At 39.3% G+C, this 14,429-nt stretch overlaps 2 protein-coding genes and 1 long non-coding RNA gene across 3 annotated transcripts in view; 1 reads left to right on the top strand and 2 right to left on the bottom strand.

The window, feature by feature from the left end:
• Window positions 1-339: 339 nt before the first annotated feature.
• Window positions 340-6,804, bottom strand: LOC133418873 (potassium channel subfamily K member 1-like). Its single transcript, XM_061707750.1, has 3 exons — window positions 6,321-6,804; window positions 4,450-4,854; window positions 340-1,283 (listed from the first exon to the last, which is right to left on the bottom strand). The coding sequence occupies exons 1-3, from the start codon at window positions 6,670-6,672 to the stop codon at window positions 976-978; spliced, it is 1,065 nt and encodes a 354-aa protein (XP_061563734.1). The 5' UTR covers window positions 6,673-6,804; the 3' UTR covers window positions 340-975.
• The window catches only part of LOC133418875 (uncharacterized), a 22,889-nt gene continuing 14,878 nt past the window's right edge, over window positions 6,419-14,429 (top strand). Inside the window, exons 1-2 of the long non-coding RNA XR_009770492.1 lie at window positions 6,419-6,573; window positions 11,528-11,704. This is a non-coding gene — a long non-coding RNA (uncharacterized LOC133418875). The remainder of the gene's footprint in view (window positions 6,574-11,527; window positions 11,705-14,429) is intronic.
• The window catches only part of LOC133418870 (thrombospondin-2-like), a 21,589-nt gene continuing 14,328 nt past the window's right edge, over window positions 7,169-14,429 (bottom strand). Inside the window, exons 17-22 of the mRNA XM_061707747.1 lie at window positions 13,718-13,945; window positions 13,511-13,641; window positions 13,133-13,273; window positions 12,875-12,972; window positions 11,509-11,648; window positions 7,169-7,758 (exon numbers count right to left, since the gene is read on the bottom strand). Coding sequence (XP_061563731.1) covers window positions 7,751-7,758; window positions 11,509-11,648; window positions 12,875-12,972; window positions 13,133-13,273; window positions 13,511-13,641; window positions 13,718-13,945 — 746 coding nt within the window. The 3' untranslated portion in view covers window positions 7,169-7,750. The remainder of the gene's footprint in view (window positions 7,759-11,508; window positions 11,649-12,874; window positions 12,973-13,132; window positions 13,274-13,510; window positions 13,642-13,717; window positions 13,946-14,429) is intronic.

The following is a 14,429-nucleotide window of genomic DNA, read 5'->3' as shown; positions in this document are numbered from 1 at the left end:
AATCAACAAAATGACAATGAAAATGGAAATAATCTTTGGAAGCCCAGTTGTAACTTTTTGATTCTAATGATTTAAAACTTAAAGCTGTTTGAAAAGTGAATATTAAAATCACATGATGACAGAAAACATTAACACTTAGGTCTACATACAGTTTAGAGCAGCACCAAACATCTTTGACAAAATGAACCTTCATTTGTAACAATAACTTAAGTCTTCCCAGTGTGATAAGAACGTAGTGAATCAAGCAATACAGTCTTAGAAATGTCTTAATTTCACCTGTAACATGAAAGTGCTTCCCTCTAGTGGCAACAGTTGCACATCACAACATGGTTCAAACAGTTGTCAGTTGTTTTTTTTACATGCCATTAGGAAACGATAAGAAACCAGGAAGAAAATATGTATTTACTGCCATCACTTGATCTTCTTGCAGGAATACTTGTACTTAAAGTACATTTGGCCAACAGATGGTGCGTTTCATTTATATGAGGCTGCCCAGTTTTGCTGCTTCTACAAAGGCAAATTTCCCATGCAAATATCTTCACGGGGTATATAATGTGCAAAGAATGTGTGAAATCGTACCGAAAAAAATGTGTTGCTTTGGAGTTATCAAGACTTCGTCAGGAAAGGGAAACCAGTGGGGGTTCCTTTCCTTTTGTAGGGCCCGGCCCTTCCTCTGTGTCAAAGATCTGTTATCTGCAGGACATGGAGCAACAGGGGAGAACAAAATGCCATCCTGATAATCTCTGGGTGGTTACTGCTTTTCCACCACGTATCTGTGTTAGTGTTGGCGGAGAGAAATCACTCTTTAAACAATCAAGTGACCCAAAAAAGTGCAACTGTGTGTTTAACCTTAATTATGCTCTTAAAATAACATTTGGAGAGTTGGTATGTCTAGAGCAGCTACCTATAGCGGAAAAGTTCATGCATCTTAAATATGAAGTTTGTAAGACCCACCCCTGCAAGCCCAGACAGCTGTTATCTCAACTTTCCATTAACAAGGGATTCTGAAACTGGGGTATAAGGCGTTGACGTGCCGTTCTGCCGCAGGCTCTCAGCCTGTTGTAATACAGTAGGAATGACTGCTGGATGGTCCAGAGATATGTGATCTGCAGAGTCGGTCACCTGGTCGCTCAAGTGGTCGGCACCAATAATGTTGGTGGTCTCGGGGTCCAAATCCAGAACATTTTCTTGGTAGAATCTCTGTCTGAGGCGTCTCATCTGGGGAAGCTCGCAGCATGTCTCCATCACCACCAGGACACACACCAAGCCCACCAGCAGGTAGACTGGGAGAGCAAACACACAGGTGCACACAGTCAGAGCGGGATAAGACCAGAAGCATGAGATCAGAGCAGCAGCAGATGCAGCAGATAAAACGTTTTACTTTCTTTGGTTTTGATAAGCCTGTGAATGCGTCAACAAGTTTCTGAACATCATGTACAGTCCATGCTTGCGTGGACCCAGTCTATGTAGCAGTCTGATGTGTTATTGTACAAATATACAATATACAGGTAGCACGTGTCCAAGCATTATGACATTAATGTAAGGTGGCCGACAAGGGCCAAACGCACTACAACGGCCTAATGCATCTCAGTTAAGGAAAACGGCTTCAAGTACAGAAACGAATCAAATTCACAAACTCAAAATGAGGTACAAAAAGAGGAACGTGGTGCAAATGAAAAAACGTGCTGCAAAAAACAAAGACAAATGCAGCATCATCAAACGCGCTGCAAATAAATAAACGATGCAAAGCACAAAAGGATATAAAACAAGAAATCATCTTCAAAAGAAAAACGCTTCATAACCGGTCACTACAACCGGAAGTGCTCCAAACCTGCAGGGGGCGCTCTCGGCGTAACAGCTCAATGGACAGACACACGGGATGTAGAGAGAGACCGAACAGCTGACTGTAATGTTAAAATATAATTAAAAAAACGTCTCGTAATGTACAGTGTTGTACAGGGATATAAACATCGTATATAAATATAGTCAGATAAAAATCACATTACCGTTCCCGCTGTATGTTTATACCATGGATGTAAACACTGTGGTTCAGTCAGCTGTTGGGTCTCTGTTACGCCGAGAGCACCCCCTGCAGGTTTGGAGCACTTCCGCTTGTAGTGACCGGTTATGAAGCGTTTTTCTTTTGAAGATGGTTTCTTGTTTTATATCGTTTTGTGCTTTGCATCGTTTCTCTATTTGCAGCGCGTTTGATGATGCTGCATTTGTCTTTGTTTTTTGCAGCACGTTTTTTCATTTGCACCACGTTCCTCTTTTTGTACCTCGCTTTGAGTTTGTGAATTTGATTCGTTTCTGTACTTGAAGCCGTTTTCCTTAACTGAGACGCATTAGGCCGTTGCAGTGCGTTTGGCCTTTGTCGGCCACCGTATTAATGAGATTCGAGATGCGGTGTTGTGAGTAGCTGTTAGCCTAGCTCCCGTAAACATTTCCTCCCTGACTCCCACAAATGAGAGCACTGCGATCACTGTTTGTTGCAGGCAAGCCACTCACTAGTCATGAGGATGTCCCACAACTCCACTCAAAAAGAAACCAAGATACCCCTTTATCCCCATATTCATGAACATATCAAAGAGAACTTGCTGCTACTTTTGAAACCTGTATGCTTGTCTCACATGTTAATGGCGCGTTTCCCACTGTGTCACAATCCATGTAGAATGTTGCATTGTCTTGCTAAATAAGAAAGGCATAACCTGGATGGGCAGATATATTGCAGTATTGATGGTTCCTGTCATGGACTAGGAGCAACTGTTGTGGAGGATAAGGGATGTCACTGAAATGGGAATTAAATCATTTTAATGATCTGTTATTAATTGGAAAGAAACATATATAGATATATAGATTACAGAATTGGATTTGCAATTTAATTGATACATCCATAAATTAATACTTCAGTCATTCAAATCCATGAAATATGTTATTTTTTGGATATTCTAATGTGCATTTAAAAATGAATTGTTAGTCATTATTAATTTATTATCATCTAATGACATTTTGAAATCTTTTTGAAAATGATTTTTTTTGGATATTCTAATGTGCATTTAAAAATGAATTGTTAGTCATTATTAATTTATTATTATCTAATATCTAATATCTAATATCTAATATTATCATTATTAATTTATTATCATCTAATATCTATCATCTTATTATCATCTAATGACATTTTGAAATCTTTTTGAAAATGATTTTTTTTAAAGGAGAAATAAATAATTGACTTTATGTTACTTTATAAATTACACTCTTTCGCTTTCTCTCTCTCATATATATATATATATATATATATATATATATATATATATAAATACATATACATATATGTATGGAATTATTAATTAATGTGTTGTACAATTTGGTTATCTATATCTATATTAAAATACCCAATTTAAAAAATGATTATCAAAATGCTTTAATCGACTTTCCAGCAACACCCCTGGTCCGGCTGCCACTCAGGGAGTAGAGGCAGTTGGATGGTTGCCATAACAGCTTAAAACAACTGTACATGTCGAATTGTCCCACAGTGGTTTGGGCATGCTCATCGACGCATGATTGTGTGTAGGATAGTGAAAAAGCCATGCATGAACAAAACAAAATGCACTGTATGAATGAAACCCATGAAATGGCTGTTTTATTCATAAAAGCTTTGTAAGTGCACTATTTACTGTTTACTAATGTAGTCCCACATTATCACAGTCCCGTGGATCTGGATTTTGAACTGGGCATTGGCTTGAAAGTTAAATGTTAAATGAGACTGGAGGATAATTTCCAAGAGATCCCATTTTTTTTAAATTTGACAGAGTTTAGATAATTTTTCCACTTCACTTACATCTTAAATGAGCTTAAGTCAGGAGGAGGAAGCCTTTGTACTTTTTTTTCTTATCCCTTTAGATGTAGATTTTCCTTTTTCCGTCTTTAAATGGTAAGGTCGTGAATCTGACTTGTCAATGATGTTATTAACTCTGTTTCCAAGAATTTTAAGGTGACATCCTGAGCCCATACAGCAATTATCTATCTGAATGCAAAACTGTTCCAGGGGCTAAAGATCACATTCATTCTGTACTGATCTCAACATTGTTCTTTGAGTGCAAAGATTCATCCAAATTATCTGAACTTTTTAATGATATTGATATAGTGTTCTGAAAAATGTTCCTCCATAATTGTTTAACTCTTAGCCCAGAAAGTCATTCACAGAGTAGTCAGAGTTTCTCCCTTTTCTTATAACAGACCTTTGTGGGATGCTCTTTTATGTCTGATCCGGTTACTGATCTACTGTTGATTGATTCATTAGAGTTGACTCACTATGCTATGCATTTGACATTTTCTGTACTTTTTACTTTTTTACTAAACATAGATCAATTAGCAGATCATTACATTATGTTTGTTTTTAAATATGCACATTGGCCCTTGATATTGAACTTTCAGCTGGATACTCACCTGTAATGGCCAGCCTGTACAGTTGTGGGTGTGGGTTGTCCTCTCTGCTGTGAGTTTCTCCGGGGACGTAATCCCCGAGGCCAATGGTTGTCAGCGAAATGAAACAGAAATACAGAGAATCAAGGAAGTTCCAGTCTTTTTCCAGAGTGACAAAGATCCATGCCGGGATAAATAGGAAAAGCAGGGCCATGAAGACAGCGAGAGCCGTGGCATGGATGGCCGCCAGCTTTGGCCTGGACATAGCCCATCGTCGATGGAAGTAGGAGACCGGACGTCGAGTCACCAAGACCACCAGTCTCTCCACCAGGGTGGAAAGGAAGAAGAGGGTAACAGGGATGCCAAAGAGGGAGTAGAAGATACAAAAAGCCTTCCCTATATCTGAGAGAGGAACGGTGTGGCCATAACCTGAAATTAAAGTAATAGATGGAGCGTTGTGTTAATAAAAATGCTGTACAATAACAAATTGAATTACTCTTAAAGCTTTACACAAATAATAATTAAAAGAAGGGAAAGAAGGCTCAGTGAAAAGTGATGTGCCTTATAAAAATATTTAAAAAAAAAAAGCATAAATTGTGCACTTCAAACATAACTTTCTTGTGCACATATTTATCAGGGATCTGTAGGCTCCATAAGGGTTTTTAAATTGCACTTTTACAGCCATTCTGTGGCACCAAATCTCATTAAAAGCCACAATAATTCCTTTTTGGCACCTCTGAGGCGTTTCTACAAACCTTATCAACCCATAATGCTCCAGACAAATCATTGGGGCAGTGCAGCATGCATATGTGGAATAAACTCACTTATTTGTCGGTCAGCACTGAAGACTTAAACCTCAATATCCCCATCCAATCTTTATCAAATTCAGAAGTGTGCTACAAGTTACCTTTTTTATTCTCAAAGGGAAAAAACACAAGCTCTCATTTCTTACCGAGGCTTACTCTTAAAGACACGCGATATAAGCAGTTGAAGACGTGTGTCGATGTGCAGGTACTACTGGCTGATTTTAGTTGCAGAGTTGCAGAATAATCCCACCTCTCACTGTCTATAAAAATATCCTTTATACGTGAGACTCCTTGAAAACGTGAGCTCCCTACTAACCTAATATAAATCCATAATTTGCATACATAAAGGGTAAAAAGCATTTATAACTGCTGTTTGGGTTCTGATTGGAAACCACATCTATTGATGAATTAATAAAAAATCTTCATAAATGCACTTGTGCAATATTACACGACACTTTTTCTATCCTTATGGCACCGCACTTTCTTTTTTTATTTTTATTTTAAATTTTTGTTTTTACCTTTTGCTTTTATTTTTATTTTTAATTTTCTTATCTTTTTATCTTTATATGTGTGTTTGGCTTTTGGGGTGTTTGATTTGTAAATGACTGTTGTGTGTGTGAGATGGAGATGTCAATTTTCCCTGAAGGAACCTCCAAAAGGGATTAATAAAGTCGTCTGAATCTGAATCATTTGGTAATAACCAGTAGATGAGTTATGATTAGGATATCAAAAGTAAAATATTAGTTAAACTTAAAGACATGTTGCTACTTATTAGGCCTGAATCACTTGGACTGTTTTCATATGAATCAGCTGATGAGTAATAGTTGTTCAGCTTTTACAAACAAGAATCTTCATTTTCTGAAGGCAGTCATTAAAGTAAGTAAGTTATTTAGTTGGGGTTGGGATGGGGGTGTGTATTTATTTATTTTAAGCCAGTATTGGACATTTCTCATGAGATAACCATGTTCAAAAGTTAAACCAGGTGTTCTTTCGAGCAAAACATTTTCATATTTTATAGCCTACAGAAAGATACATGACTTTAAAAAAGTAGTGTCTTCCAACAAGTGAAGTAACCCCTGTGTGTCTCACCTGTTGTGGTCAACACGGTGCTGGTGAAGAACAGGGAGGACACGAAGTCCCAGTTGTTCCTGGTGTGGTTTCCCAGCACAGACACCCCCTGGTTACTGGCCTGTAGGGCGCGGGCCAGCAGCTCCTGCAGGCGCGCGTCGGTCACGCAGGTGTGGTTGCTCAGGAAGTCCCGGCGCGCCGCTTCCAGCTCCGCCCGGAGATCCTGCTCGTACGGCAGCTCGATGGCGGAGAAGATCCCCGCGCCGACGACCAGGTAGAGCACGTAGGCGACTATCAGCAAGGAGAAACTCAGAGAGGACTGGTGCAGCTGCACGACGCGGCTGCACCAGTCTCCTATGTCGCTGCGCACCATCACCTCCCGAGAAAAACAAGGTCAAACTTAATAAAAGACAACTTCATTAAACCCCAGGGACCATTTAGTTTTGTGGGGGGGTTGATGGTAACACCTGTCCTCCTCCTCGTCCGGTAGACAGACTGGTCTTCCTCATTCTTCACATTTCATTGGATGCGGGCGGTTGTGACGTCAGCCACTCACCTTACCGACTGGAGCGCGCGCGGGTCCTACCTGTGTGTGTGTTGGCGCGCGCTCGTACCTGCGCTCTCCTGTTAGACCGGATGAGCAGGTTTTGGGTTTCAAGTCAGAGGTTGTTTCAGAGGTTATTTTTAGCCCCCAGCTCAGTTTTTTTTTTCTCGAGACACAGTTTAGCATTTTAAACAGCACCACATTTGAACTAAACGAGAAAAAAAGGGACTTTTGTTGTTTTGTAGGGATATGCGAGCGTTTGTACTGGCCTCCCCCTTACTCGTGTAGTCTATTTCTGTCGAACTAAGCAACATTTTGAATACTGCTTTATGTCATCCATTGTATTTGGTAGTTTACGTTTTTATTAAATCACTTTAATAGGCTTTCTTCCACCACTGATCTCGCTACCACATATTACTTGCAATGATCAACTTCACCACCTGGTGGTGCTAGAGACCACATCTCCACATGTGTTCAAGCGTCATTAGAAAAAGCAAGGGTTGATACAAAAAGCTCTTTATTGATAAGTTACTTACCACTGTTCAACTTACACCATCATCATTTTCATCTCCCTCTCTCTTTCTTGTATCTGGCATCATGCAATAAATAAATATTTACAACCATTAGGAAGGCACAAATGAATAGCAACAAGAAGTGTCATTTGAAATGATGCCAGAGGAGTAATATACAGCGAATGAGACTGCCTGGGATCAATACTGTTGCATAAAAAGCTGACAGATAAATGGTCACTAATTGATTGTCTTGGCCCAAAAAAAAAAGAAAAAAAAAAAAAAAGCCTAGGTTTAGTGCATCCACCTTCTCTCTTGGTTGTGTTAAACATTTCTGGATTTAATGTTGATCTCCGGCAGCTTGGAGTGGAGTATCCTGAACATCCCAAGAAAACAGTTCAGTTATCTAAGCGTGAGAAATCAGAACAGAAAACAGACAAGGTCATCAGAGACACATTGATCTGGATCACGGGTGGAAAGTATTTCTCTCCTACTGTGCTTAAACTTTGGCTGAATATTTCCATTCAATACTACTTTAATAATACTTTCACTAGACTAAGAGAAAGAGAAAATTGTACATTTTTGCTCCACTACACAAGTTCAACAAGTGTAGTTATAGTGTTACAGATTACCATGAAACAAATTGCAATCTATAACATAAAGCATACTGTAATTTTCTAAATGTAGTGCTTCCCCTCTTTTAATCCAATGTTTTGCTTTGGTTTTTTTATTTTGTGTGTGTGTGTGTGTGTGTGTGTGTGTGTGTGTGTATAAAACAATGTAAATCATTTGTTCATAATGAATGTTGATATTACGCTAATGCCACCTCAGATGAATTACAATACATGCTTTTTTTCACAGTGTCATTATTTATATAACTAAAGTGAAAAGAAAAATAATAATGTGGGCAATACTAAGTAACCCCAAGTTAGACCAAATGATTTGAGTTTAAGTTGCAGCGAGGTTACTGCTCATCATCAGCCATTGATGAATTTATCATCAGAAATGTGTACAGACTTCTATAAAAGCAAGTGTTTTAGCAGTTCTTTCGTCTGGATCAACAAATACCAAAGAGATATGATGCAAGCTGTGGTTTTAAAGAAGGAATTGTTGCTTCTGTTCAATCTATTAAGCCATTTCTGAACAATTTCCTCTTCCAGCTTTTTTTTTCTCGTTTATACAACACAAAACACAACATAGCAGGCCAGTTCAGGTCAACGCAGGAGACAGACAGAAGATCACAAGATGCATGATAGACATAAGACGTTGCACACAAATTTGGACACTCACGCAAAATTTGTGTCTTACATTGTGTGTGTGGGTGTGCATGCATGTGTTTGCTGTCCATTTGTCAATGCTAGGGGGGATTGAGAAGGATATATCAAATAAGGTGTATAATCCAGGTGCCATAAAGTAAAAACCCTGCCATGTTTCTGGATCAGCCTGTACATTTAGAATGGGGGTTGTCACTAACGACCTACCATCTACCTGCAGAGGAGCTGGTTTAGTGATTGGTTGGAACAACTGCTGGACTGGATTTTTACTTTATGGCACCTGGATTATACACCTCTGCAAAAGAGACACACACCTACCCACTAATACTGAAGGAGGGGTGGGGCCATCCCTGCAGAAGGCAGGACAGGCAGAGAAGGTGAAATATGCAGGTGTTCAATATGTTATATATTCTATCCTTAGTTTTTATTCTTCTTAATTTATTTTTAGTAAAACATCAGTCATATCAAACAGGGCTGGGCGATATATCGATATTTTAATATATATCGATATATTTTCAAACGCGATATGGTACGAGACAATATCGTTTATATCGATATAGCTTATTTTGCGACAAATTGACAGATTTGAATTGTACATCAACGCTGACCCCTCGCGCTGGCAAAAAAAGTACCTTTTTCCCGGCACAAAATCTGTAAAATGTACAGTAGTTGACTTGTTGTAATTATTTGAGATTGGCTCAAAGAGATGCAATATTTGTTTACATGTTTTATTTGAAATTTGCACACATTTTTTGTTATTTGCACAACTGTCAACCTCAGTGGAAAAGTCTGCCTGTTACTGTCTACATTGTATTAATTGCACAGTGTATTTTAATTTAATTGTTATGCAGGAAAGGGATATTTGTTTTATTTTATTCAAGAAGCATTTTTATTCTATATATGCAGGCACTTTATTTTTATTTAATTTGTTTTATACATTTTGATATTGTGCAGACCTCTGTTAATAAAGGAACCTGTGTGACATTTGGCACGTGGCTTTGTATTAAAACTGACTGTTTTTTTTAAGGGTTTGCCTCAGAAAAAAATGAAGCTAACAGAGATGCTATGCTATAATGCTTTGGGGGAAACCCCAATTATGGCACAGAAAAAATATCGATATATATCGAGTATCGCCATTCAGCTAGAAAAATATCGAGATATGACTTTTGGTCCATATCGCCCAGCCCTAATATCAAATAAGAGGATGTCAGCCACACCCGGGTCACGCCCAAACCCTAATGGGAGGGGGCTGGTCCAAAGTGGGTTTCAACCTATCTAGAACAGCCTCACCTGGGTCATTCCCAGACCACTGCTGGAGGGGAGCAGCCCGATGTGGGTTAAACCCTTTTCAAGACAGAATTCAGGGCAGGCCCATTATCGGCCTGTTCAGCTGGAATTTCCTGAGTTAGATAAGCAATTGATAAGAGCGTTTGACCTGTTTCCCATCCTGGAGAGATTATCAAGGGCAGCCCAGAAGCCCCCCCTCCCAAGCAGGCATGCAGGGTTTTTGAGTGTGGTTTCTACAGAGACCCTGAATTGGAGAAAGCGGGTATGGATGGATGGATGGATGGATGGATGGATGGATGGATGGATGGATGGATGGATGGATGGATGGACGAACGGACGGACGGACAGACGGACGGATGTCCTACAGTGAGAAAGGTTATGTGCAAGAAAGCATTCAAGACAGTTGCCGGTGTTCTGCCATTTTTTGCTGCTTTGCCAAAAAATGCTACCTAATGGTTTTCTACCTTTGTAGAGCTACAATTTTAGTGTGTTTTACTCCCTAAACCACGTACTTTTCCCCCAAGTGGTCCTTGTCTCTTGCCAGGCCGTCATTGTAAATAAGAATGTGTTATTAATGACCTGCCTGGTTAAATAAAGGTGAATAGCCGAATGAATATCAAATAAAGCGATAGAATTGTTTTTTTTTCTCTCTTTATCGTATAATTTTCACAAAGTGTAATGCAATTCATGTCATGGGTAGTGTATTTTGAAGGATCAAATACTCAACATCCCATATTATCCTTTTTACATCGTGCAAGAAATGATTGGCGTCGCAATCAAACTTTGAAAATCGACTGTGCGCATGCGCAGAACCACAAAGTAGCATTTTCTGGCAGGGAGCATGGAATGGCAGAACAACGGTCCTCCAAAAGGTAGATGTCAAGCAAATTGACCTCAAGTTCAGCCTCTTTGGTTTGGTGGCCTTCTCAGACCTTACAGGCCTCATTGATCCTATCAAATAATAAAGGCCATGCCAGCAGAGTTACATAACATGGGTGATTTGTTTAGAAGGGTTACCAGGACAAAGCCTCGTCCTTCTAAAAATGCAAAACATGCATCCGAACGAACCTCCAGAAAATGGAAATGTTTGGCCTGGTGTCAGGAAAACTTTGATAACATTTCTTCTTCACCATGTAAGAGCCTGATAAAGTCTTACACGAAGTGTCAACGTCACATTATTGTGGCTGAAGGTGGACTTGTAAGCAATTGAATGGATACAAGATTTTTTTATTTTCTTTTTGGAGAAATCTTTCTTAATAAATAATGGCACTGTTAAGTCATTTCTACTTTTGCTGTTGTTCATCGGAGGTTGTGTTTGCTTAATAGTAAGACCACACACAAAAACATGGGATTAAATGAGAGGATACTTACGTTTGCACAAAAGTCAAAGAATAAAGAACCATGTTTCATTTTCTCTTCCATTAATAGTTTGTTTTGTCAAAACCACTAATGGTGGCAGTAAAACAAATTTGTATAATTGTTACAAGAGTCCCAAGAAAAAGTAGCTTTGAAAAATATAATTGTGTATTTTATTCCTAGTATGTTTTTATGTACTGATGAGTAGTGGGGACAAAGATTTGGAGTGGACCTCTTACCTCTGCACTCATATCTCAGGTCGGAGAAAAGAACGTGCTCCTGAGAGAAGACAAACAGTCCCAGTCTGCCTCCAGCCAGGGTGTGGTCATACACGGCCCCCGAGTCAGACAGAATGTCCCTGCCCTCGTAGACCACCACCCTGCAACACAAGACACAGGTGAATGAAGGGCAGCCGTCCCACTGTGATCAATGCAGGTCAGTCTCTAAAACATTTTCATTAATCCTAGGGCCAGTTGTGGAAAATGCAATGCTGTATTAATAAAACCTTTTTTTTTTTTACTTATATATCCACTGGCCACATTTTAAAAGCAGTCCTGGGAATTTTAATAGAGATCAAATAAGATCTAATAAAATAAGAGCTGCAGTAAATTAAACTACTAAACAATTAAGTGAAACTATTATTATAAAAACACACTGGTTACGCTTTAAATATGAATATAAAAGTACTTCTCCCACTGTTGGTTTTATACTGTACAGCTCATGCGTCGGCCTTGTTTGTGGCTCTCTATTGTTGCATTTATTTCTGGATGACACTATGACATGGGTATCAAAAAGATTTAACGTATTTGAAAAGAAAACGACGAAAGCCTTGCAGCACAGATACAAAAAATATCAATGAATGTCTGCCTTTCACAATCAAAGAGCAGCAAACTCTTTTCTATCCCACACTAAGAAAGTGCACATTATAAAGTAAAACCATTCAGTAACCAGAATGCATCACAGGCATTGATTATATCTTCAAAGAAAATAACGTGGGTTTTTTTTAAACAATTTTTTAACATTTAAACTAGAGCACAAAACAGCTTTTCTCTGTCCTTTTCTCAAGTTGAACATCTAACAATGCTACTGATGTCTTTCCTGCCATCTGAACACTAACAGCACAAAGGTTACTGTTGATTAGTTTAAATTTGTTTTTTATTAGTGAGGAGGGAAAAAACCCAAACAAAACAGCGTGAGGAGAACCTAAGTTAAATGTTAGTGCTAAAACAAAGTTTTTTTCCACCTGAAATTAGCCTGACTTCCCCCAAGGAAGCCAAACAATCTGTTTTTCTAATCCTCAAAGTTCTGTGACCTCCATAATCATCCCTCAGCTGTGGTTTATGACAGCAGAACATAAAACTTTACGCTCAAACCACAAAGATACGAAGCAGCCAAGCAACAAAATCTTTATCTCGAGACATCTACAGGTCCATTTATCAGCTGTTCCTGTACGCGAGTTTCTGTATCTATAGATAGAAACGTCTGAGCAAAGTTTTCCAAGGGAGTACAAGGGAGCACAAGGGAGCAGAGTACTTTCCGCTGGAATTGCTGGATATCTGGGGTCTCATTCAGAAATCCTATGTCGCAGCACTGGTCCCTTTTTACCTGATGAACCCGGTCTTTGGTCGGTGGATGAGGTGCATGCGGTATGCTGTGTAATCCTTCCAGCCAATTTTATTGGGGTCATGCCACAATGTTTTAACCTGAAACAGACACACAGTGGGAGGAAAAAAATCTGGCTTTCTTTACTGTGCCAGTTAAGAAAAAGACATGTTGGTATGTACATAATTTATCATTTTAAATAAGTTATTTCAGTAAATCAAAATACATAGCGTAGAGATAAGCGTGGTTGTTTCATCTTACTTGCTGTCTGGTGTTTCCAGTGTGCCAGAGAGCATTGCGTAGATACTCCCCTGGTCCTGTGCTGGAATTGACTAGTTTGATTGAGAGTCCTGCCGTGGCAAAAGCCTTAGATGGCCTTTTCTCCCAGTAACCTTGAGACACCTGCGCATGCAGATAGAAATGAGAGCCAAAGTTAAGCTGATTTAAATACGCAGAGGGGGTCGTCCATTATCGCAACAAAAAAGTCCTGCACTTTACGATTTGACAAGTGAGAGCTGTACTATAAAAAGACATGGAAGAAAAAAACACCAAGGAGGTTGTGGCCAAGATGATATTTAAAGATATTTTATGGAAAGAAATTGTGCTACTGAGCAGTAACAGTTGGCGTTCAGGCCTCACCTGTTTCCACATGACAACATAAAAGCGTCGACTTGACTGGTAGGCAAACACAATGCCTGCATAGTCGTCATCTCGTTCGGTATTCACATAAAACGTAACACTGAAGTCTACAGAGCTGAACTTGTCATATCCTGTTCAAACAAAGCGACGTTAGTTCTGTTGACTTCCCATCTTCATTATGCTTCAACCTTTTTTTGTTTGCCTCACCTAAAGCAATTCCCGGGTCGGAGTTGGCTGACTGCAGCAGCTCTCTCCCGTGACTGCGGATCACCCAGAGGGGGTCCGACTGCGTGGTGCCTTTCGGGTCCAGCAACACACCTTGAAACGTCTTGAAGTCTGTGGCCCTAATATCGTGGTTTAATGGGCAGGGATCCAGCGCATCTGGAATGGTGTCATTATCGAAGTCGTTAAAGCACGCGTCTCCGCTGGTGTCACCTGAGAAATAAGAATCAAAGGAGGGGAAGCATGTATAAATACTTTGTGGAAACGATCATGTAGAATTTAGATGATATTTTTCCTACTTTCATGGAAATCCCCCAAGTCGCCGTCTATTGCTCTTTGGCTTAGTGATGTTATGTTTTTTCTAAAATCTGAAAAGGTGAGATATTCAGTAAAGGGCAACTAAACTCAGCTAAATTTGTTCGTAAATGGCATTCTTTCATGGATTACTTTAACTCCTTGAAGACTCTACCCACCGACTGATCCCTCCCCCTTACCTTAATTTTCTTTTCATTTCTTTCATTTCTTTATTTGTTTTGATTATTGTTATTTATGTTGCATTTGGTGTTTTATTTATTATTTCCTTTTAATGAGATATTAGTGATGGTCATTTGCATTTACCACTGCATTTGTTTCTGTATGCCGCATTTGCTCATCCATTGCTCTCCTCCATCGATCATTTATTGCTCATCTGTTTATT

Source organism: Cololabis saira, chromosome 19, assembly GCF_033807715.1.
Source record: "Cololabis saira isolate AMF1-May2022 chromosome 19, fColSai1.1, whole genome shotgun sequence".
In the NCBI taxonomy this organism is placed as follows: Eukaryota; Metazoa; Chordata; class Actinopteri; order Beloniformes; family Belonidae; genus Cololabis; species Cololabis saira.
Note: the sequence above shows the minus strand (reverse complement) of the source record. Positions and strands in the feature narration are given on the sequence as shown.